This window comes from Corvus cornix, chromosome 3 (genome assembly GCF_000738735.6).
Source record: "Corvus cornix cornix isolate S_Up_H32 chromosome 3, ASM73873v5, whole genome shotgun sequence".
NCBI lineage: Eukaryota > Metazoa > Chordata > Aves > Passeriformes > Corvidae > Corvus > Corvus cornix.
This window is the reverse complement of record NC_047056.1, coordinates 73260116-73286478: the sequence shown is the minus strand read 5'-3', so window position 1 is coordinate 73286478 and position 26363 is coordinate 73260116. Positions and strand designations below refer to the sequence as shown.

General features: G+C 34.8%; 1 protein-coding gene across 3 annotated transcripts in view; it reads right to left on the bottom strand.

The window, feature by feature from the left end:
* ASCC3 (activating signal cointegrator 1 complex subunit 3) overlaps positions 1-26363 on the bottom strand; it is a 252669-nt gene that overhangs the window by 119706 nt on the left and 106600 nt on the right. For all 3 annotated transcript variants that reach the window (XM_010403548.4, XM_039568654.1, XM_039568655.1), the window contains exons 12-14: positions 25724-25900; positions 22501-22572; positions 6337-6471 (exon numbers count right to left, since the gene is read on the bottom strand). In XM_010403548.4, the coding sequence (XP_010401850.2) occupies positions 6337-6471; positions 22501-22572; positions 25724-25900 (384 nt within the window). The remainder of the gene's footprint in view (positions 1-6336; positions 6472-22500; positions 22573-25723; positions 25901-26363) is intronic.

The window sequence follows — 26363 nt, the reverse complement described above, 5'->3', positions numbered from 1 at the left end:
AATCTAAGTGTCCATCTGAATAACAGTGCTAAATCCCACAGCTCAGGGCTCATTAAAACAGCAGAATCACTCTATACAGAACACATTTTTCTTTAATGTGTGAACTGTTAGGACCACATCTTATAATGAATTTTGTCTCTGACCTTCAAGCAGGACTACTGAATAAAATATCCCATGAAAGAAATAGAGAGCTTCATTCCCTTCTCTGAGAGATAATTAGCAAATATTTTTCAAAAGTAAAAAAAATAGTAATTATAAAACAAATAGGAAACTTCAATATATGTTTGACATTTATTATAGCCTAATGTATTTGAAAACATATCCTCATTTTATTTTTATAGTTTTTTTAATGGCATATCAAATATTAGATATGTTATCCGTAAACAAAAATAAAATGAGGAATGCTCTGAAGTAATTAAATGTCAGGCAAATGACTACACATTAAATATTTGATGAATGCTGTCTAAAAATTAATTTCTAATAGTTTAAAAATGTTTGACAGATAATTAAGAGGATTAGGAATTGCTTTCAGATTTTTAAGGCCAGTAAATAATACAATGCTTTTAACTAGTCTATTTTCTTAGTTCATCCTGTGACATAGCCTTCACTTCCACTCGCTGTGTCTAGACTAGAACATGCATTATTTGGGTATTACTTATTCTTGTAAGTCATATACTGGATTTCAGATGATTCTAAGTATGTTATTCATCCATTACAGTGAAAACTGCATACAGAATACAAAACAAGGACTGTATTACATTATCAAGATTATTCTCTGTCAGGTATTGCTAATTTCATGTCAAATGAAATGGCAAGACTGAATGGCCTCTAGTCTGATAAATTTGGGAACGGTGCCAATAAACATCCATTTATACAAGATAGCTCATGTCAGACAAACATGATATTATCATTATGAAGCTTAGATTAATCACTCTGCATCACACAGTGCCGATATAATACAGTTAGACTTCTGTCAGAAATTTCATTTATATGGTGCGGCATTGGGAATTAAGTACTATATAAAATGAATTTCATCTATTAACAAGATTAAAATCAGGCAATGATGATCGAAGAAATTAATTGTATATAAGAACTTTCACATGACAGAATGTCAATGAGGTTCTTCAGAGATCCAGTTTAACCTATGGATATTTTTTACCAGTGATCAAAAATTTAAAATACAAACATGCTGATTAAAGGTACAATTTGGAAATCAGAAGCACTCTGAAGGAATGGTAAGTGCTTGCAAGGACAGATCAGCTCCACACCACCTCTTGGCTCACCTACAGGTGATATCTGGGAATAAAGAAACCAGGCCATGTTTGGAGAATGGATTTCAAAAAGAACCCAGAAAAGGTCTTGTAAGTCATGTGTTTTATCATGTTGGTACTCATCTTATTGCATAAGATGTATCTGATTTATAGTATAAGGTGTAAAAACTGCTGTGCCAGGTCAGACACACAGCCTGTCTAGTGCAACAGTTTCTCTGAATAGCAAATGCCTAAGGAAGAGGAGAGCATGAATGCTCTTCCCAGTATATTCTCTTGGTCACTGTAAGTTTGCCATTGAAAGACTTTCTGAGTGCTTGATCTACCGCTAACAATAATTTGCTATTTAAACGAATAAAAACTTTCTCAGGGAAAAAAATTAAATCAGTGAAGAGAACCAGTGTAAGATCCTGGGTCTAGAGCACTAGGCAGGCCAATTCAGACATGAAGAATTACACATGTCAAGGCTATAAACATTTTAGAAATTGTTACTGGAGCTCAAACAGAATTTTGTACCTTGCTCAATTCCCTACATCACATTATAAACATTTCACAACAGCTGGTCCTTCTTGTACACAAAAAGTATGAATCCATTAGTGTCCCTGCAGTATTTCTACAACTCTGACTTGTTCTGCTTAGAACCACAGTTGTCTGCAATAACATTTGTTGGTTTGTTTTTTTTTTTTCTGACAGTTGTAATGGTAGAAAACTGTACAGATATAATTCCTGATGACAGTCACTTAAGCCTATAAATGTAGGCTCTGTGCGTATATCTATGTAGTACTGAAGTTCTTACAGTTCTTACCTTCGCCAGTAAACTTCTCCAGCATTAGAACTACCACTGAAGGAGAAAACTTCTAAACTTTCAGGCTACCTGAAAGTAGGTGTACATTGTAATTGCTTCAGACAGTGCTATTCCAGCCTCTGGCATTTAATTCCAGGATGGATTATTGGAAAGAAAGCAGAAAGTTAAGGAAAATAGCCAGCTTCTTTATGGCCAGTTAGACTTCACTGTGCCTTGTGTCTTCATCTGTTACACTTTGAAATCTTCAGAAATATTAGTGCTGAAAGTTCCTATGACAAAATGCATAACTGTAAAGCCCTTTGGTAAGGGCTTTTATTACATACATTACTACTCTTATTATAGCTACTTCTGTTAGAAATATTTACTGCTAAATAAGAAAAAGAAAATTTAGACTGAACAGTAATAGTTTTAATAACAACCCACCACATGCTCTAATCACGTAAATCTTTGGTGTACTCATAAGTCTTCATATGCAAGAGCCTTAATTGCTCAGTGAAATGTTCCTAGCATATTACTCATTTTATGATTATTGATGGCTGTTTACGCACAGTTGCTGCCTTGGCAATGTATGTATCTTATTTGATTAGTATCTTTATTGTGCTAACTGTATATAAATAAAAATAACTGTATATAAATAAAAATATGCCTCAAAGATACATGCTGTGACATAATTATTTCAATACATTATATTCATGTTAGTTTAAACAGCAAGTTTTGGATGAACAGAGAACACATATTCCCTCAATTTCTTGAAAACTCCTTTTGTAGACAATAGGTATTAGATAACAGAGCCAGAATCAACAAAATACTTTATTTTTAGTGCAAATAATATAATTTAGCTTTGTTTGTTGAATGGATCCTGAAAGAGGACAAATGGAAATATGTTGGGAAAAGTTACTGGGGGTGTTTTGCTACAGATTTCAGTATGAGTAGGCTTTAACTCTGTTTCTAGGATTCCCATTACTGATTTATTTATGTGTGTCAGTGAAGGAGCCCTTAAGTATACTGCAGTATCTAATTTGTATAAAATAATAACAATAGTAATAACAATAATATTTTTCCCCAATATCTATATCATATTTACATGCACAAGAAATAAAATAATCTGAATTTACACTCATGTAATAATATGCATATGACATATACTGATCACTGGAAGAATTTAATGAGTCCTTCTGTCTCTTTGTAGCCATTGCAAGTCTCAAGATAGACACAAGAAAGTTATGTGATCTCTGCTTGAGAACACAATTCCCTCTCATTCACTGCTATATGTCATGGTTTAGGAACGGTAGTCCCCAGTTTACTGCTCCCACTGAGAGTCTGGAAACCATGTACCTCTTGCTTTGTTCTCCCCCTCCCACAGCCTCTCCCTGGGCTGGAGAGAACTGAAGGCACAAAAGGTGAAGATCACAGGCTGAGATAAAAACAATTTACTGGAAACAGCAATGAGAGAAGAAAACAAACAGTAACAGCAACAATACGAATGAGGGGGGGTACAAGAAAGAGGGGAGCAATCCACGTGTGATTGCTGGAATGGGGTATTACCCGACTGCTCTCTCCACTGCACCTACATGACCAGAAGGAACTGCTTCTCCCAGAAGACACTCGCTTCCCCCTGCACCCAGCAACGATGTGAGTGGGTATAGAATAACCTCCAGGTCCCCTCTTGGCTACTGAAAAAACTAACCCTGTCCTGGCTGAAACCAGGACACTCTGGTCTTCATACCTCTTCCTTCTTATTTGGTTATAAATTTGTTCTGTTATTGAGAGTCACACTTCTTGGTCTTTCCCAGACAATCATCACAAGCTTGGTTTGTAAGTGCATTTTCCCTCATCTTCCACTCTCTCTCTGGGTACCAATTCTTAAGAATTTTTAAAATTCTATTGAGAAAGATTCCATAATTTCTCACATTATATGTTCATGCTTCAAGTTTCTCTGTAAGAGCACTTGGAAGTGTGTATCATTAGTACTGATCTTGTCTACAGCTTTTCCTGAAAAAGGATGATGCTTACATTTTCATATTAAAAGAGTAGCATTCCCACATAAGAATTCAAATTCCCTTGGGAGTTTGCTTAGAATAACAAGCTCATTTCACATAAACCTATATAGTGACAATATTTTACTCGCATTTTTTATGAATAGCACATAAAGCTTACAACTTAAGTATTCATTTTCATTTACCTCTCTCTTTCCCAGTTTCTTCCGCACTTCCTGAATCATGATGCCAAGTCATCACTGCTTTCAGTGAAGGTGAATGCCTCCCTATTCAAGCCATTTCTTCAGTGTAAAAGCAGAGAGATTTGTCTCCTTCATGGAAGCTTCTCAGCAGATTCTACTGTGTAATTCTCTAAATAAGCCAAAGGCTGCTCTCCCAAAGACCACAGTCCTAAGTCTCACTGTTTATCATCACAACCTTCCTCTGAATTCTGAGCTCAATCACTACAACAAAATTTGCCATTCAGGGAAATGGTTGTCACCAATTCTTGAGCAGCAAAATAGGGACCTGATTGGACTCAAAAGTGGTCTCAGTGTAGCCAAGAACCTCATGGGTTGCCTGAATAATGCTACTGTCCCAGATAATGGTCACAAATGCAGTGGGGAGACTTCTGCCAGTATCTGCTAGTAAGTCACAACCACTATGTCTGCCTGGACAGATACTCCACAACAGATCTCAAACAGAACCTCCCTGTCCCTTCCTTCCTGCTCCAGCCTTGAACCAGACAGGAGCTGCACATGTCCAGTTTCACCGTGGGGCTCTGCACAAAGATCAACCTAACAAAGAACACACCCTCTCCTCCACTTCCCTGTCTGTCCCTTCCAGCATGGTGCATATGATGCATTGCCTCAGAGATGAAATCTACTGCTATATCCACAAGTAATAAGTATTATAGCACATCAAAACACATTCGTATTACACATATTCCAAATGGATTTAGAACTTTTCTCTGTGACAGTTTTGTGGTTTCCGTCGATACAGGAATATGCTTTCTAATTCATTTAATTAATTAATGAAAAGTGAAACTAAAGATATGGGAGCTGTTTTCACTGACATACACATTGAGTTGGATGAATATTCTTTGACAGATACCTCACAAAATATGCACTGCCAAAATAAGCATAACATTTTTCTTCATTTCTTTAGCAATAATTTTGACTGTCTAAATAAGCACTAGTATTTCCAATACTTAATTTTTTCTTGTATTAGCATTAAAAAACTAACATTATTTGTAATAAATGAAGAGTTTGAGATTTTGTTCTAAGAAATCTAATGAAAAAAAAGTTCAGTATTAATTAGCATTATAGTAGAAACATGGGGTCTCCAAGTTCAGGTTTTTTGTTATTTTTATAATGCAGCAGATACTAGCATCTACTAGAAAAAGAGGGGCTTTTTAATATACTATTTTATGAAATATAAGGACATCAACTTATAAGAGCATAGTTTTAAAATATTTATTATAGCTCTCAGAAGCATCTTGACAAAAAAGAACATATTTGATCCTGATTTTACATTTCTCTGTGTTTCAGAAATCTGATTCTACCAGCTGCAACATCTGTGCTCCATTCATAATTACTAAGACTGAATGAATCTTTTCACATTCTCTTCAGAGGCATATTATAAGGTAACATATTTATTACAACTAACAACAGACACAAGAACCTAAAACCCTCAAAAAATTCAATTCACAGGTCCAAAATACTGAAGAGTTTATCAATACATTTGCCAGTGCAAGAAGGTATCTCATATATGTATTAAAATTTTTACAGTGAATTAGTATCTCCCCTATGTTCTTGGGGAGAAATCACTTGTGGAAAGAGAAAGAACATTATTTTTCAATGTTAGAAAGACACTGCTAACTTAATCTTTAGACCTCAGTTGATATCACCAAATATAAATGCCACACACAGCACAGAATTAAGAATTGTTATGGAAATATTCTTTCAGCAGATATACTGGCATATTCCTTGAAACTGGTGGTTTAGGGGCTTCCCGAGCTGCAAACATGAAGGTTACTGTCAAGTATACAAGTTGCATGAAACAAAACAATTATCAGTTTTATCTTAACAAACTGAAAGTAACGGGACTTTGCCCTTCCTTTACCATTACTCCTTCTGTTCTCCCATTCAAATCAGCAACTTCACATGATGTTTCAAAGCAAAACCTTCCCAGAAGCTCAAAAATGCTGCATCTATTCCCATGCTGGACTGTCTTGTAAAAAAAATTCCAACACTGAAAAGACTATCAGTGCAAAGTATTCACTTACCTGTTTTTCAGCTTGTCCATATTCTGATCCTTGGGGTGACAAGAAGTGACAAATATGACCATTATTTTTGGCTTTTTCTCGAAGAGCCATAGCAGTTCGTACTGTAGCATTTCTAGCATGAACAAACACCATCACCTTTAGACAGAAAGAAACAGGGCCAATGAGAAATAAAAAAAAGGTTTAATCAAATAATGAAAACACTTCGATTACAAAATATTCCCTATGGGAATGACAAAAACTAGTTAATACATGACATACTGATGAAAACTAATGCCACTTAAGGGCAATTAAAGGATGATGCTGCCTACATTCTATTTAATATTTTCAAAGAGTTTTTGAGACGGTTGTAATTTTTAAAAATTCTTAAATCCTTAAAAATAGGGAACAATTGTTGGCCATAGATAGTTCATCTTCAAAAAGTAGTGAGATTAACATTGATGTAGAGAGTTGTGTTATTTGACACATCCTAAATAATCTGGAAAGCAAATAGTGGGGTGATAAACATTCTAATGCTACAACTTAGCTATGTGAGAGAGGAACAACCAATCAAACAAAAAAGAACTACTGTGCAATGCTCACAGTTAAAAGCCCACAAGCATATCACCACTGTTAACAGCAGGGCCATTAATACAATATTCAAAAGCCATGAAAACACTAATCAAAATGTTTGAGAGAAATGTTTTACTTTTGTTTTCATGCTGGTGAGACTGTCAAGAGTCCTCAAAACAGAGTTGGAGTCTTGTACCTAAAAATAACTAAAATATTCCTTTCTGATTACTGCCTGTCATAATATATGCCTAGAAACAATCCTGTGAGCTTTAGAAACTTTGGTAGTCAGAGGGACACAGTATACATGCTTCAAGAACTGGAGTGGGACAGATGGATTAGGACCACTTCGCATTTTATGTTCTGAGTTCCCTTTCTCTTCTGTCTCTTATACTCAATAAATTTCAATAAATTCAGCAAGTATAAACAATAAAAACCATATGTTTCTGCTTTTAGTTAGCAGAGGCTTGGTACAGACTTGATACAACTTCTATTATGATTTCTAAAGCTTCTGCCTACATGTATGACAATATCTGACACCATAGCAGTCATTCATTCAGAAAGACCTAAGACCTTAGTATGCACACAATAACTAAGAAACGAGCATTGTGAAACTGTCCTCTACCCAGAAGCCTTTCTAGAGTTCTCATAGTCACCTAATTTTCAGATGTGCAGCAAGTTTCTTCAGTATTTCTTTCCCACTGTTTTTAAAGTAATAATGCACATCTGAATTCACTGACTTTTTTGTATTAAGTGATCACAAATCAACACCTGAAAAAATTTAAAGTGATTGCAAAATTGTTGACCGAAAAAAAACTTCTCAGACAGACAACAATCTCTGTGCATCTTGTTACATCTTGTAATCTCTGTACATCACCACATGTTTTTAAAGAACCATCCCTATTTTAATTGACATATAACACCTTGTTGAATGTTTTTTCCCCAATGAAGTCAGTAAACATTTATCAAATATACTGTAAGACAGCAATATAGTCTTAGGAGGGTTAATTTATCCTGTCCTAACTGTGTCAGAGAATATTATATTTCAGTGGCAAAATCTCTGTGCATTACATTATGCAAATAAGTTAGGAAAAGTAATTTAGAAGAGAGAGAAGCAGTTCCACAGTTACAAGCTGTGTAATTAGATCTGTACTATGCAGTTCAAAGCTAGCTCTGGTGTATATAGCCCTAGTGCTGAAAGCGTCTGCTGCTGCTCTCCTAAAACCAAAGCTTTTAAATAATAAAAAATATACAAGAAAAGAGAAAGCAAATGTCTCTAGCTAGGTTACCTCCTCAGAATTTTCTCAATGTATAAAACAAATCAAACCTTTTCACCAAAAACTTTGTTTAAAATTTCACAGCAGGAACTGCTTGTATTCCCCAAAGAGTTGCATATTCCACATTTCAATCTTTATGAAATATGTTAGTGCATCACCAAAGCACAGACAAGTGTGCTATTATTACTAAAAATTTATAATCTTGAAATACATTTCTTCTGCCTTGGACAGCAAAGATGCTTGCATTAACTTTTGCTATGGGAAAATACATATTTCAAACTGATATTCTCTATGATAGCCTTAAAAAGGTTCATCATTTTTCTGGGGAAACATGCTGTTTATCTTTCCATCTTATTATTAAAAGTGCTGGTGACTTGACTGCTTGAGTTCAGCAATTCTCTTTTACTGAATACCTCTCCTCGAAGAGAGAAGGCCTAGGTTTTGCCACCCACTTTGCATCATACCTTTCAAAGAAACTAAGATGAAAGAATGAATTTATTTAATTCAATATTGATATTAATTATGTAGTAAAGAAACAAGTATCTATATTCTAGCCTCAAGACACTGTTTGGATTCACACAGCTAAATCCTTACAATATGTTCTTTTATGTGGTTCTTGATCTGGGTATTACTTCTGCTGCAAATGAACAGTTAGGGATATTGATCAACAGATTAATCTGTCCAAACATTTTCTGCCTTCAGGTCAGCATGAAAACTCCTCCAAGTGTTTTACAAAACTCAATTCCTAACAAGGTTTCAACACTTTTCCCCAAGGACTGCTAAATACACCTATCTATGTTAAAAACATCTCCCTCCACATCATTAAATGGAACCATCTGACAGACCAAGTAAAACTCACTAACATGCAGCCTTATTCCAAAGAGTAATAAAACAGTTTTTGTCTTGCGTTGTGATTTCTCCCTAACTGCCAAGATACAGTTCAAAATTGCAGTGCCCAACATTTACAGAATGAAAAGTATATTACATACAAAAAATACATGAAAACAACACACACAGTTCACAAATGGCTCTTGATCAAAAATGGTGATAAATCAGGATATCTTGATTACCAGATCTAACTGATAGCATAGCAGTGTATAAATGTGATCTCCCCTTCCTCTCACCAAATCCAGTAACTCATGAACAACTACCCAGAACTAGAAACTAAAAGAACAGCAGTGAAATAAGAAATTTCATAAGTTGACCTATACTAAAGCTTAAAAAGGTTAATACAGAAATCTTACTTTTACTTTAGCAGATTTTTGTATTTTGCATATTAAAACCTTTCTGCATATTAAACAACACCATGGGAATGGAAAAAGCTGAACAGGCTGTCACTTACCAAGGCAACAAGAGAATTTTAATTTACTTTCTAATTATTTTAGTTAATGTTAGTACATCTTGTATTTAAAAGAAATATTGAAATAATTTGCATGTGTACTAAGATCTTCTTTTACACTACAGAAAACTGGAGGATTATTAAGCTGCCTATAGACTAGTGCTAAAGAGACATTTTTATATTCTTTCTTTTCTACAAAAATTCTTCACAATTTAAAAGCAGACTGCATTTACTCACCACATAACATTAAATAATGTGGATTGGAATATAGGAATTTTCATTCAGGTTGAGAAGTCAAAAATGCCAAAAAAATTTTTCAGCAACACTCACCATTAAAACATCTGTATGCTCAAGAGAAATATTTAGGAAACTGTGCTGAAAAACAAAGCTACACAATACCATACAATATTTTAACAGAAAATATTAACTAATAGCAAAGAAATATATAATGTTTCATAAACTAATCAAAACAGTAAGGTGATATATTTTGAACTCTTCATAGATTACCATTAATTGCTCTCTAAATTTTGATTTATTCACTCAAATAAATTACTTCTGTTCATCCCTCTTTAAACAAAACCTAGGATTTTTTTTTTTTAAAGTCTTAATAATCTCATTAAAATATCTATTTAACATCACTATTTATCTAACTACATTTCTATTTAGACATACTGGGTTTTAAGGGGTAACAACTCCATTGTGCAGATATTTTTACTATTGTAATGTGCACTTGCTCATTTATTTATCTGCAATAATACTACTTCTTAAAGACATGTGCCCTATAATTTCAATTTTTTTTAACGTGGAAATGTATATTTACTTAAAATGTGACTATCCTAGCAAATATTTTATTGTACAGTCCCATCTAATTTTTTTATTTCTTATAAATCACAGACTCTTTTGAGTTGGAAGAGAACTGCAAGGATCATCAAAATCCTACTCCTGGCCCTGCACAGGACACCCCCAAGAATCACATCATGTGCCTGAGAGCACTGTCCAAATTCTTCTTGAACTCTGTCAGGCTGGTACTGCGACCACTTCCCCAGGGAGCCTGTTTCAGTGCCCAACCACCCTTTGGGTGAAGAACCTTTTTCTAACATTTAACCTAAACCTCCCCCAACTGAGCTTTATGCCATTCATGAAACTATGTAGAGTTATGGTGAAGACATTATATCGGAAATTGTTAATTTTCTTCCTATTGGCTCTTCCTTCATTTTGCCTCATATGTTCTATATCTATCCATAAAAATTGCTCTATCACACACATTTTGAAATACTATCATCTTTTTTATTCTTAATTTTCATTTGTCTTACAGTAAGGGTAGGACTAAGGATAAGTCTTTGCTCTGATCTTTCCCATTCGTCTCAGAGACTCTGGGATTCCTGCAAGCAAATCTTACCAGCAAGACAAAGGTAAAGAGGACATAGAATAGCTCAATGTTATGCATTTTCTATGCCACAAGGTTTCCTGCTCCATTCAGCAAAGAGCCATCATTTTCCTTAGCTGTCTTCCTGCTGCTGCTGTACTTGTGGAAACCCTTCTCACTGCCCTTTACACACCTTGCCAGATGCACCTTCAGAGAGAGTTTGGCTTTCCTAAACCTATTTCTGCATGCTTGGACAGTGGCTTTATATTACTCCTGGGTTTCCAGTCCCTGCTTTACCCTCCTGTCTGCTTCCTTATCATGTTCATCAGGAGTTTCTTTCTCATCTACCCTTGCCTTGGGCCATTTTGCTTGATTTCCTGCACATCAAAATTGACTGTTCTTGAGCTTGGAAGATCTGAACCCTGAAACCCCCTAGCTCTCCCAGACCACCTGTCATAGGATCTTTCAAGATTTCTGAAAAGGCCAAAGTGTTCTCCTACAGCCCAGGACAGTGCCGCTTTCCACCTTGTTCCCTCCATCAGAATCTTGAACTCCACCATCTCACGGTCACTGCAGCCAAAATATCTCCCAGCAGGCAGATCCCCAACCTGTTCTTTGCTTTTTGTAAGTACAAGGTCCAGCACAACATCAACCTTCATCAGCTTGTCAATCATCTGTGCTGGGAAATTGTCATCAATGTACTCCAAAAACTTACTGGATTGGTTTTGCTCTGTTGTGTTGTCTCTCCAGCAGATATTGGGGTGGTAAAGTCTCCCTGGTAGACCAGAGACTACAAACATTAAGCTGCTTCTAGTTGTTTGACGAAGGCCTCATTTACTTTATTCCTGATCAGTGTCTATAGCAAAATCCCACAATGACATTGCTTATGTCTATCTACCGGCTAATCCTCCTCCTAAACTCTCAGCTGGCACATCATCCATGCCTAGGCAGAGCTCTGGGTATCCCTGCTCACAAGAAAATTTCCTGCTGCCCTAACCTCAGCCTTGCTCAAGATTCTGTTTCCACCCCTTGCAGCACTCAGTCATGTGAGGCATCACATCTCTGATCTCAATACCATCTTAGCTCATCAATTAGGGATGCAGATCCCTAATTTCTCCCTTTTGTTCCATATGCTGCATGTAGCAGTGCACAGGCATTTCAGAGAGGCACTGAGCTACGCTCCTCTAAAACATGACATTGTGTCCTCTGCCCCTACGTAAAACTGAAAGATACAGGGGTTTGGTGTCATTTCCATTCGAGGCTATGGATAAAACAGTTATGGACCTTAAGTGACACTGAGCCTCTAGCATTAAAATAGGAGACTCTCATGACATCAAACCTTTACATTGAAGAACAGCCAGCATTTATGCAGCAGCACTTTTGGGAGGATGCTTCAAGAAAAAAGTACTTGCCACATGAAACTTCATGACTCTGCCTTTATACAACAGTTATATACAATTTCCACTAAAGAAAACCTGCTTCAGAACAGTATAATAGGATCTGTGCTATCTTCCATTTGTAGCATTAGCCAAATATATTACAAATTGCAGAGGAAAAATGAATAGAGTGAAAATTAAAGCAGAGGGCAAATTAAAAATAAGACAAACAAACAATACTTTACTGACTTCTACAGGTAGTAGAAATTATTCTGAATTTTAATTGACAGGATAGAAATAGAAATAGCAATAGCAAACTATTCTTGTATATAAAATTAAGCAAGAATAGCTAGTCCATTACTATGCAAATATATGTCATTAGGTAGTTAACAATTGCATTTTTGCAGATGCCAATGGACTTGAATGACAATTATTATTCAAAATTATAAGCAGCTTTTCACTGTATCTTTTTTTAGAAAAACAAGATCATGCAATAATTTGTTTCAAGCATTTCCCTTTGTCCTGTTTTGACACTATTTTGATTTTGTATAATAAAATATGTTTCTATGGTATAATAAATTATATTTTCAACAAATATCACTCTAGATTAAGAGTTGTCATGTTCACCGTGTCTCTTCTTATATTTTCAAATCTATTTATACTCACACGTATAACGTTCATAATACACAAAAATGACCCAGGAGTCAGTAGTGATAAACAGATTCTATTTGGCTTTAAAAAAGGAAAGGAACATAAAAGATACTGGAGAAATCTTTATATCTATTCCTGTTACTTTTACTTAAGCAAAAAAAATTAAGAAAGTTGCCATGTCAATCTATCTTCTGGTTTCAGTAACATAAACCTACTAAACAGTTAAAAGAACAGTCATGTTTTCTAATTTATTTTTTATCAGTACTGATTTAAAGACAGACCTTTATCCAGATTTTTGGTCCTAATCAACAGGCTTTCTATAACATTGGAAAAATAAAGAACTGCTTTCAAGCACAAGCAGTGTTTTTAATATGAAATGTAATAAAGTTATGAAGAACTTAAATGATGCATTTATTATTAACAGCAGTAAATTGTGCTAGAACAAAGAGAATCTCCCTCCTAAGCCCACATGTTATATACCTAGTCCTTCTCAAAATATCCTGGCCTAAATATGAGCATCATAAATACCTCATGAATAAAAGGCATGCATTTATCCAAATGTAATATATTCTGGATTCATCTTTCCAGTAGCCACAAGGAGAACTCTCAACACCACAGCATTACATAAATGAGAAACTTCATACTCTGGAAAGTGATTAAAACTATAAAGTCAAAAGGAATTTCCTGATGCATCTTAGTGAAAATTTATTTTCCATCCTCATGGATTCCTCAAAATACCTTATTTTCTACAGCAACCTATGTTTCTGTGTATTTCTAATTGGAACCCACCAATGACATTACCATTGGATTCTCAGGTGACACCTGTTGTAAGTCTGTGACAGGCATAAGGTCTTGATGGACAGTAGCTGCCTTGTTACATTTTGAATAATTTACAGGTGTTTTGACAAAAATCAGGTAGTTTGTTTATATAGTTGATACTATCATGATAAATTAAGCACACAGAGCCACTTCTTTCAGAGCTACAGGGCAAGAATTTTCAGAAGCTTTGAACCACTGACAATGCTTAACATGTCTTTCAGAGTATCATTTAACCTTGTCGTTGAATTCTTCAAAAATAATGTGGAGCTGACAGAAATACACAGCCTTAACTTTCCACAATCTTCTAGACTGCTAATGGTTTGCAGTGTCACATCTGAAAAACAGCTTTTAACATAGAGCTACTAAAACTCATCACATATGGCTGCAAGACTGGTCAAGTCTGCCTTTGCCACATTTGCAAGCAGTAAATCTGCAACTTAACGCTTAGGTCATCCACAAAAGGCCAACTGGCTCAGGTTGTAACCATCTATTACTTCATTTAAATAAAATTTTATGCTATGAGAAGTTGCTCATCTGGAATTAAATTTGATTTTTGATTTGTTTTAATGATTCAATGAGAATTCATAATATTGGAAGAAGAATAATTCTAAATAGTACTACTTGCTACCTTAAACAGCTATAATTACCAATACCTACAACATCTGTGTAGCTGTGCAAGACTGCAGACATAAACTGAACACCTCATGTACTCATAATTAATGAGAAGATATTAAACTGGTGTTTCTAGTCTACATAAATTCATTGTGAACACCTGAGTATACATATACAGACAAACTACTACATAAATACAAGCATACATGCAAAAATTAGAATACTGCATAGAAACATCGCACACAAACATTTAGAAGGCTCCCTATTTGAAGACTTACGGGGTTTTATATACATGACTTGTTATAGCATCCATTTCCAGCAATTTCCTCAGCTGTTCATAAAGGCAGCTGACAAGGTAAATGCTGAAAGTCAAACAAATTTGACCAGAAAATACAGAGGAAAATAGTACATACATATCATTTGACAATAACACGAAACATCTGGTATAAAACACTTCTTGAAGCTTATCTTTTACACAGCACATCAATACAGTATTTTCAATTAAAGTAAGATACAAAATTTCATTTCTACAGGCATAACATTATATTAACTATTATATCCTTAAAGTTGAAAAAGCAGTTATTATGTAAAGGAAGAGCATAAATAAATGATGAGGCAGAACATAAAAATAGTGCACCATCACTGAATTAGTTTGTGATTTTGTTAAAGAAACCACACATACAAGTGGGCCCTAATTGTGCAAAAACTGCAAAAGCAAACTATCCAAAACCTAAATTCTTCACTTAATCAGCTGACAGGGAAATAACATTTAAAATCATCAGTCATAATTCAGCTATCCTGCCATGCCACTTTACCTTCTATATTTGTGTATTTTTGTTCATACATGTGCACACATATAAGTATAGAAGCAATATATACACATATATATATATGCAAATAAGCTACACCAGGTGATGGAAGACAAACAACCTGTACAGTTACAGAGGCACAAAAACTCAGGCTGAAATAAACTCTTCAAGCTCTAAAATGAAAATCTAGAAAAAAATACCCAATCTAGATGAAGAATACATTTTAACAAATCCTGTAACTTCTCAGAGTTATTTGTCCAAAGCATGCTATAAACACTGTTCCACCCAGGAAAAGATATTAGGATAAGCTTAATTTTCAAGGTACTAAGTTCCAGAGAGACCTCTGAAGAAAATACTGTTTTATTAAATCTTATCTCAAGACATGGCTATAAAAGCACTGTCAACAGCTCCAGTAACTAAGCTTATTAAACTTTTATCTTCACACGGCTTCTGCAGCCAAATAACAGCTGGAAAACTGATAATAAAGAAATTTAATCCATCATTTTTACAGATGAAATTAATACCTGTCAAGTTCACTGCTGACAATTTAATATAATAGATTTAAATTAACTACTCTATTTCTTTTTTAGTTTAAGATAGCTCAGAAAAACAAGATGACACTTCTTAGTACTGCAAAGTTCAAGTCAATTATTGTTCATAGAGAACAATTACAGACAAAGTGAATGCCTTATGTGCAACATACATCACAGAACCAGCTTGGACTATGTAAGTTCGAATATAATTTGTTTCTGATCTGAGACAACAAAAATCTTGATTTAAAAGAGTAAAGTATTAAAAATCTGTGCAAGGTGATACTTAGAAATTATTCCAAAATTTTTAAAAACACTTCAGAATTATTTCTAATGAACTAAATGTGAACCAGTGGTGTAAGACAACATTTTAATTAAGAACATAAATTCTAATTAATAAAGCAATCTTGATCTCCAGAAAACTGCACAGTAACCACCCAATGCGTAGACTAATTAAAAATGTTACAACTATAAATGGCTGTATTCTGCACATTCATTTAATTTTAAAAGATAAAAGGTAAAAGCTTGTGACAGGTATATCAGATGCAGTTGAGACAATACTGCAAAAGCAGAAGAGAACACAATCCAGCCAAACCTAAAAAACTAGCTGAAAATGAGAAGAGTAAAAGCTCAGAAACTAACAGTGTACTTGAAAAAGCACTTTCCTCAAAAGGTTAAAAAAACTGAACTGAAACAAGCACAAAATGGGCAGTTCAAAATCACCACTCAGTGCATCAACAAGAATAGATGGTTTGTATAAAGATGTTCATTGTTATTTTTCATCCACGTTTTTCATCCCAGTAGTGAGATTTCTAGTATGTTAATTCAGAAGAGGCTTATTGTATCTCTACTGGTTTGCTGTTATTATCTTGAGTTGTTGCTAATTTTGTACAATTACTACTACTGCATTCACTTTGTGATGTTGTGGTGAGGCTTTCAATGCCATATAGCACTTCAAAAATCCAAGTTCTTTGCAACAGACTTGGTATCTTTGGTCACTAGAAAAGCTGTTCCTTGCATAGTGAAACCACTTCTTGCAAAGCCATGACGTCTCCTCAGTATTTATGGACTGACACCTTGAATCTCAATGCCTGCACAAACAGCAGGCAATGAGAAGCACAGAAAGGTGTCAGAACTTCCATGGAACAGCCAGTTTTTGCTGTGAACTGAAAACACCAAGCTCAGTGAGAAAATGAACTTTCAAGGAATCACAGAATAAGCTGAGCTGGAAGGGAAACCCATGGATGGTCAAGTCCAACTCCTAGAGTTTCCCTGAGTACCAGAGCTAGTGAAAGAAAAGTTAAAACAGATAGTCATGTCAGACTTACACAGAAAACTCTCAAAAGCAGTGCGAAAACAGGAATTATTGTCTTAAAAAGGAAGAGAGGTTTCAGACGATAAGAGAATGCCAAAGGCACTCCAAGTTAAAACTGTCATAAACAGACAAAATGGCAAAGGACCAAAGTGCACTGAATGGAACCAGGACTGAAACTTAGATACCTGTGACTGAGGACAAGTAGAGTAACAGAGTCCTGAAGGTCAGGAAGAAAAGCCATGCAGGAAAGTAAGGTGCAGAGAGAAAATACAGGAGTCCTGCTGAAACAACACCAAGGGCAAAGAAAACACAGGACTTCTTTTCAAGGTTTAAGTAATATCAAAGAGAATCACTTATAAGAAAAGAATAACAAGAAAATGTTGGAGAAATAAAAGAGGTGAATAGTCTGGGGAATGTGGCAAAAGAAGAGTTTTATGGCTGCAGTTTGAGGAAGAATCTCCTTCAAAAGCTTTCAAGGACTTCAGCAACAACTCTTCTAATTGATAATACAAGAAATTTATGGGATTTTTTTCTCAAGTGAATTTCAGACCAAAAAAACAAGAAAGAAAAAAAAGAAAAGATAGGAAAGGCTAAGGTTCTGACAAACTCATAACAGCAAAAATATTTAAGAGGTGATGGGGACAATGGAAAAAACATGAGGTCATCTCCTGGTAACCAAGCTAATGAGATAAACCAGCAAAAGGTCAGTAACAGCAGGAGACAAAATGGATGCGAATTTATGTCAAAGTTAAAACCAGTTAACTCCCTAGGATACTAACTTAAACAAGTGAACCTTGACAAAGAGAGCAGCAGTTCAATACATTAGATAAAGGAATTTAACATGAAATCAAAATTTACACATGGTATGTTTCAGAGGAATAACCAAAACCTTAAAAATACTATGTTATTTCTCAAAACTCCTAAAAATACTGTTATTTCTCAAACCATAACATGACAAGGGTGTCATGTTGTTGTCATAAATTTTTAAGATAAATATAGTATGATATGCATTGTCCTAAACTGGTGGTGGGAGGAAAAGGGTAAAAGCAGAAGAATGGTGAGGAGGATGGTAGATTTACTCAAGTGATCTTGCAGCTGGGATTGCCTAGGCCTGGAGATTACAGTATGGGAAAACCCATATACTATGCCCACTGCTGTTTATCCTTTGTCTGTTTTGAGAAATAGAATCTCGTGTGTTGAGCTAACGTAGGTGTTCACATAGACTTGGAGGCACTCTCATGGACAAGCCTGAGATCCCTGTCCTGCGAGAGATCAAAGCTCAGAGATCATAAAAAGCCCAGGGAGATCCCAGCACAGTGGTACAATACATGGGCCCCTGGTAGATGGGTGCAAACAGCAGCCCCACTGCCCATCAGGATGGACTGAGCCTGGCAGTGCCTGCGCTGCCCCTCGTGTGTCTCTGCTTCCAAGACACTGCTTCAGGATCCTCCAGTGAGTGAGGTAATGAAAAAAAGAACTCTTTGCATTTCAGCCTGGTTTTGGGGTTGTTCTGGCCACGTGCCTGTGTTGGCTCACACAGCTGGCCAGCAATGTAATGTTTCAATTTATTATAAAAATGATGCCAACACATGCAGTCTTCAGTCACTGTCTTTGCTGATCTCCCAAGGCTCTCCACTGGCTGTCTCAGAAAGGTGCTACCTGAACCCCAGAACTTGTTGCCATTAGATGCCCTTCTCACAGGGCTGGAAAATGTGAATTTTTTTTCAGCTCTGTAGCTGAAATAATGCTTTTGATTGATGTGACCCACTAGTGGTGATTGTCTGAAAAAAGACAGCTGTAATAACACTGAAGGAATGATAATTTTCAGCCACTTAGCCTTCATCTAGTCTTCAAGTGAAGAGTATCCTGGAAGAGAAATGCCAGAAAAATACTCCACCTGCAACTGACCATAGAATCATATTTTCTGACAAATGGTGCACAGTTTTTTCTTTCTGTATTTAAAGAATCTTTGGTTTATTAAGAGGTAGAAATAAAATTCAGAAAGTGCAAATTAGTCCAGGAAGATCTTTTTAGATTATATCAGAACATAGCAAAATCAAAGTATGACACAAAAACAAATATTCACCAATATCAAGCATGGAAGGACAGTCCCAGAAAAGCAGACTTAACAGCACTAGAGGTTCTCACTTAAAGCCATCTTAGGAGGTAGGATCTGCCAGAGTAAACTTCTAACAGATTTCTACATTTTTAGCAATCCTACCAAATGAGCACATTGATTTTAAAAGTACTTGAAGACCTTTGGGACAGTTTTTGATCTTACTTCTTTAGTCATGTCAGGAAGTTTCTATAACAAAAACCCCAGAAAACTCAGTAGGGCAAGCCATCTATCAAACTTCCTCAAGTTAAACAAAAGGAGAATTGTGCTATAAGACAAATGTTATTGTTTCAGTTGCATTTGGTAATTCAAAGTGAAGCCTACAAATGAGATATCTCATTAGTCTGAGCAGATGGATCAAAACTAAAGACTGAATCACCAACTCATAATTTCCCAGCAGCCAGGAAGAGCTTGAAGTCTTGCAGAGGATGAATGTTGAAAAATCAACATAAAAAGCTTCTCTCCATCTGTCAAAACACATGCCTATAGAATGCAACTACTCCTACCAGCCTTAGCCTTTAAAAAATGAAAACATACATACATCTAATAAAAACACATGGATGTATAACTGTAGTCAAACCTCACACTGCAACCCACAATACGACAGTGACACATCAGCATGAATTCCACAAGAGTAAACTATTTAGTTCTAGTATGGTAGAATTCTCTGAGAATGAGTTAACAGAACAGTAGACAAACAATGTTGAATTTAATTCATTAAGACATTCCAAAGACTCTGGTCAAGAATCTTAAAAGAGACAACATTGTGAAAGCTTGATGGCCACAGGAAGATCTACATTAACTCAAGCAACTTTAGAAGAGGGAAAGTGTTTTTCTCTGGTTCTGGTATTTCTTTCTTGCACTTCATGTAAAACAGAACAGAGAGGTTTTTGGCTCTCTGGAGTACTGCTAATGAAATCTGTGTCTGTCACACATCACTGCCTGAATAGATATAAAATCTCAACCATGTCCCGAAAGTCATACAGATACACAACAGCTATGGAAATTTTTTCTTAAGTATTTGGGGGCAAGAGATGAATACATCTTTTTAAGAAATATATTTAGAAGCAACCACAGCTTTGTAAAAAAGCTTATGAAATTTGCACATACATAATGTTAATAAATACAAGTTTTATGGATAACACAAGCTAAGAAAGGTAACAGAGCATGATGATAACAGCCTATGGTGAACATGGACATGAGGTAACGGGTTTTTTGGAAACTTAGAAAATCAAAGGGCATTCTCAAAATTGTGCAAAGACACTGAAGAAAACCTTTCTAGTGTAACATTCATCATATTAGCTTATAATATTCATCTTCCACTATGGAGCAGGCACCTCAATGTAGATATATCTACATGAGGGGTTTTTTTTCCCACTTTTTAAACATCTGCAGTTACTCTAAGGATTAGACAGATCATTTGTCATAGCACACTCATTAAAAGGAAAATTCTAACTTTTCATGTGGTACAGTACTACATACTATAATTAGACAATGAGCTGATGTGTTTGATTCTGCATTGTCAAAGCCTGTATAATGCTACTTGTATATCATTCATTTCAGGCTATGATATTTTGTTTAATAAATATCAAGACAATATAAATTAAATACTCTGAAGAAAAGTCCAGTGTAACTGGTTGCTAATTAGATGTTCTAAACAAGAGTTCTGCAACATAGCAGAATGAACATTTTCAAACAAAGAAAATTTACAATCATTTGAATCAAATTAACCAAAAGTATTCTGAAATCAAATCAACATTTATATAGCAAGGGAAACCATACTTCTGCTTTGTCCAAAATATACTTATATGGCTGTTGGTTTGAAATACAATTTTCAGAAACAGAGATCAGCAAGTGTTCTCTGCTGAAACTGTAACATCAAGTAGACTACAGTTCTTCTCTTGACCTTACAACTGTAGCTCATGCCTTAAAACAAAATACTCATGTATTCAGCTGCTAGCACAAGAACTAAAACTATTCTCAAGAAAAGCTACAAAAACATCTCCTAGAACTGAACAACTTACTGTACTTGAATTTTGCAAATAATATCATATATGTTTGCAGTCAGTTCTTCCCTCAGTGTGATGAAAAGAGAGGGGAAGAAAGGTGCAGTAAATATGCCACAACAGCATACAGACTCCCTGCTGAGAATCCAAGATACATTACTTAGACACTACTGATTTAAAGACTCTGCCACTTCCACTTCAGCAAGTGAAAATACACAAAATCAAAACAACACACGAAAGATAAGAAACTAAACATACTTCAGTGTTAGGAATTTGGTAATGTATGTGCATAATTGACAATGAAGAGAAAACAAACTAAAGCTCCCTTGGTACTGCTAAAAAAAATTTCATTAACAGTCTTCACTCAGGAAAATAACAGTATTTGCATAAGTAATCTTCATGAAAGTTTTCTGAATGTAACAACAGTAACTGATATCAACAAGAGAAGTGGAAGAATGGAGCTAAAGCAAGGTGGTGGGGGGCAGGAGAACTAAGAAGCTGTTGCTGAAGTATGTTTTCCTTTCCCAAGTCATAAACCAACTGTTCATTTTTCAAAAATCACAATGAATTTTTTTGTGGAAAGGGAAAAATGTGCAATTCTTAGTGTGACTGTATGGGACAGTTTCCCTCATTTATATATAGATTATTTACTGAAAAGCCTCTTCAAGCATCATAGAGCACTAGCATTTGTTCCTGCTCTGAAGACGTGCCACACCTGCTTTATGTGCAAAGCTCTAACAAAAATGAGACATTGTGTGGGAGTGATTCAGGACCACAATCATAACAGAACGAGAAACTATTCAGGCAAAGGAGTTAGGCCCATATTCTTAGAGGAGGGGAACGTCAGACTTGAAAATTCACTGCAGAAACCTCTATTGTAAAGCAAAATGAATAATTATTTCCTTTAAAAGAAAACAAAACACAAACCCCAGGATATTTCAAATGACTTATGCTGAGTTCCTTACACACCATGTCTTGAACACTCATAATTGTCATCCGTCATTTCCAACACAAAAGACTAGAATTTGAAAGACACAGGAAAGGCTAAGAATAATAATTAGGTGCTTGATTTTTGATTTTTTTAATCTTTAAGTGTACCTGTTGTAAGGTCTCTAAAGTACTGACCTACTTTGCTTTGCAATTTTTAAAAAAGTGACATAAATACACATTAATAACTTTATGGATATATAAAGTACCAGGAATTCTGGCCTCTGTTAGAAGGTAACACTATTTAGTCAGTTTAGATTTTCTTGCATACTATTTCTATGAAGTGTTTGTAGGGTTAGAGGCTACCTCTGAAGTGACAGATCATAAAAAAAAAATTCTTAATATATCACTATGATGATCAAAATGAAATTCTTTATATATGTTCTGAATGGAAACTAAACTAAAAAATAAATACCTGGTGTCCAGCCATTATTTGCTTCAGCACACTTTCATAACATACTTCATCCATATGATTCAGCTGCTGCACCTGAAAAACAGTCCATATTAAAATAATCTGTCTTTATGGATTATCTACTACGTATCAAGCAATTTAGAGTGATCCATGAAAGACAAATTTGATTATGCAATTAAATTTACAATATATCAATTCCCATTCCTAACAACAGCATTTTGCTATTAAATTAAGAAATAAAACATGAAAACACATAGATAAAATGTGAGTAAGGGCAGTTAATAGAAAATTTGTTATGTGACTTTGCTGGTGTTTTTTAATGACCAAAGAGAAGTAACCCGGTTCTTTAATTTATCTGTTTCATTTTAAGGAACCTTACTTCTACAAGATATTGAGGAGAAAACCATTTAATATATCTTATCTAGAATTAAGGCTTTCTATTTGCTATATAAAAATAGTTTTTACATGGCATAAATATATATTTTTTTATCTCCAGGAAATTACTGATAGTGTTTTTGCCATAGAGAACAGATACTTCTTCATAGTTGGGTTATGCACAGAGAACATTGTGAGTAGCATGTAAAGAGTTTCCAATTATAGATAAATAAAATGTTTAAGAAAGATTCCAGTCAAAATATAGAGTATTCTTTAACCCACTCTTATTTTTTTCTGTGTCTTTAATGTATTCCAATATAAATAGCATGTATTTACTTGAATGCACCTCAGTATTAAGGTTGTGACAAATCGAAATAAATAAAGTCCAAAATCATAGCAATCATTCCATTCTTCATTTGTGCATTCATGTCTTATAACCAAATTGTTTTGGCACAAAGAGACATTCTACAAAAGCAAAGCATGTACAACTTTCAAAATGGAAACTTAATACTTGGATTTACCTAGAATAGATGAAAGTTGAAAAACACAGCTTTAAAACAGCTTTAGAGAAAAAAGAGAACATTCGTATTTGAAACTGTACAAGTATAGTAATAAAAAGATGAGAAAATATGGGCATGTGTGCTAGAGACAAGCACCCAGTCTAATCATTCTTAAAATGAGAAGTTAGCTTTTTACCAAATATGTTTTTTCAAATAATAGCAAGTGAAAATCATTAAGGAGAAACATACAAGAGCAGCGCATAAAGACACATGGACAGTATGTATGTATATATATATATATATATATATATATATATACATACTACAAACTTAATTTCACATATTCTTTGCGTTTATACCTAAAGAGAAAAACAAACACGCATAAAGAAAAAAGACTGATACTAAAGAAAAATACCTGACATTAACAGACCTTGACTGAAGAAGCCAAACCTTAGTCTTGGTGCCATATGCTCCAAGAATTTCAACATACAGAGTTTTGAGAGCTTTCCTGGATAACTACTATGCATAATAAATACATCATGCTGTCCCTGCCTTTGAAAGCTTCCCTACAGTTTGCACGTGACTCTGTAAATTGCTAATCAGCTCCAAATTTTCGGCAAGTTTTTTTTGGATGCAGGATTTTAGAAAACTGTGGCAAAGCATCTACCTAAAGTAACTAACAACCTTCTATCTCCTTGCAACTCATTAGTGTGTACATAGACACAGCACTGACTGCACTTGCTGATGGTCTGCAATAACTGATTTTGATCCTGTGCCTTCTTACATTGCCTTCCTCCTCTCATAAAGACCACAAGGATGTTGATAATGGCAATAATTAGGCAGCTTTAGTATTAGTATTATCCTGAACGGAATCCTTTTTCAAAGAGGCTTAATACTTTTATTTTTTGCTTGCTGTAAAGTGTGTTATCTTGATTGTAAAATACATTCTGCTGTGTGAAATTGTAATGACAATCTTCTGAAAAACAAAAGAACTCCTGGCTGTGGTATTACCAAAACAGTCTGCCAGGTATTTCAGAATAACAATTACTTCCTCATATTTCCTCATCTCCTTATGCTTCTTTTAAAAATTACTGTTTTTTTAATAATTTCATATTTTACAAGATTTATATATATCTTTGATTTTTTAAATCCCAAATGCATTCTAAAGTGACTATGAATAAAGGCAGTATTTTCTCTTTTCTTACTATATAGTGGAAATAAACTAAATATTAAAATCAAGTAGCAGTGAAAGATTAATTAAAAGTAACAGCAAGTAAGAGTAAAGGTATTAAAAGCAATTAATGAAGGTTAAAATATGCAAATCACGGTAAGCACCATATGGTAAACTATTCTTGTCCATATAGATTTGAAACATCTCCCTACAGTTGTAAAATAAGTTCCTCTCCCGCACTGCAGATGAAATGACTACTTCAATAACCTAGTAAGAAAGGCAATCTCCATTTCTACAAAAACTAAAATATGTGCTATGATTGAAAAAACTACAAAATTGACTTTTGATTGAAAATGTCTTGATTTCTATTAATTTACACCACAGGTGAACAATATTTTTCCAAAAGTTAAACTGCATAAATTTTAATTAGAAGTTAACGAGATGCAAGGGAAATCTATGGGAAGTGTTTGTATAAAGTCCTGTATTTAAAGAACTATAATTTACATGTCAAGTGTCACTGCACTAGAGATTTTTGATAAGAATATTATACATGACCATCGTCTTAATGCTTCCCAAAACGACCAATAGCACAATCAGTAAAGAAGCTTATTTAGGGATACTTTGAATACAGTACATGTACATATGATAATTAATGGCTTAGCATGCTAAGGTTTCATCAGTAACTTTAATAGTAATGTGCGTCATGTATATATATATATATATATATATATATATATATATATATTTCTCCAGATTAAAAAAATTAGTATTTTTCTTATAACATTCCTCAGGCATCCTTACAGCCAAACAAGATGCATGCACCACATGGAAATCTGAAATGAGAGAGGCAGAATACTCAGCTGCTAAAGTGATTCTACCGTTGAGGGTGATGATTTCTTCTTCACCAAGCAAAATTTAGTAGTGAAGCAGAGGCAATGCAAAGCTAAATATGATTGTATCCAACTCCAACAACGCCTACTTACAGGTGTGGTAAACTGAGGAAAGAAGATTCTTAAAGCACCTTTCAATTATGTATATCTTTATAGAAAAGAAAATATGCTGCAAAAAACACCTGTAGCATAATAAACCGGTACCCCATACACATACATATATGAAGCATGATCAAAACAAACAGCAACCACAAACAGCAACCCTTTCTTTGGCATTCATGATTCTTCACCTTATTGGTTGTCTTGATTCCTATAAAGGTTTGTCCCAGAGGTACGGGTCGGAAACGGCCATCAAAATAGAATAATCCAATGTAGGGATTGACGTGCAGAAATGTAGCAACATCAAGGTAATTGGGTAATGTAGCTGAAAGGCCCAAAATCCTAATCATGCTTTGTGTAGATTCAACCTATTAAAAAAGCAGAAAAACTGTAAATTTTCCAAGTGTTGTAAGCCAAAGAATCGAGAACAGAGTTTTAAAACATCCCTTGTAAAACATTAATGTCAAACAAACAGTTAGTACTTTCCATAAAAGGTGAACAATAGATGTGAGTTAGTGATTATCCTGTATTGAAGAAACCAGTGCATTCTGCAATTCCATCAAACCTTGCTTATTCATCTTTCTATTTTATTGTACTTTTGCCCTCCAAAAGGTTAGCTAGTCATTAACTGACATGGAGGAACAATAGCAGAAAACTGGCTTTGTTAAGAAGGGATAGCCCAATTTATAGGCAAAACTGTGACACGATTTGGTGTCTTTTCTTCCTCAGTCAAAATCAGACCACTATTCTGGAAAGAAAAAAGAATCTAATTTGTGTCATTCCTCCATCCTGGGTTTTTGCTTCCACTACACTCTTTGACAACGTGTTCTA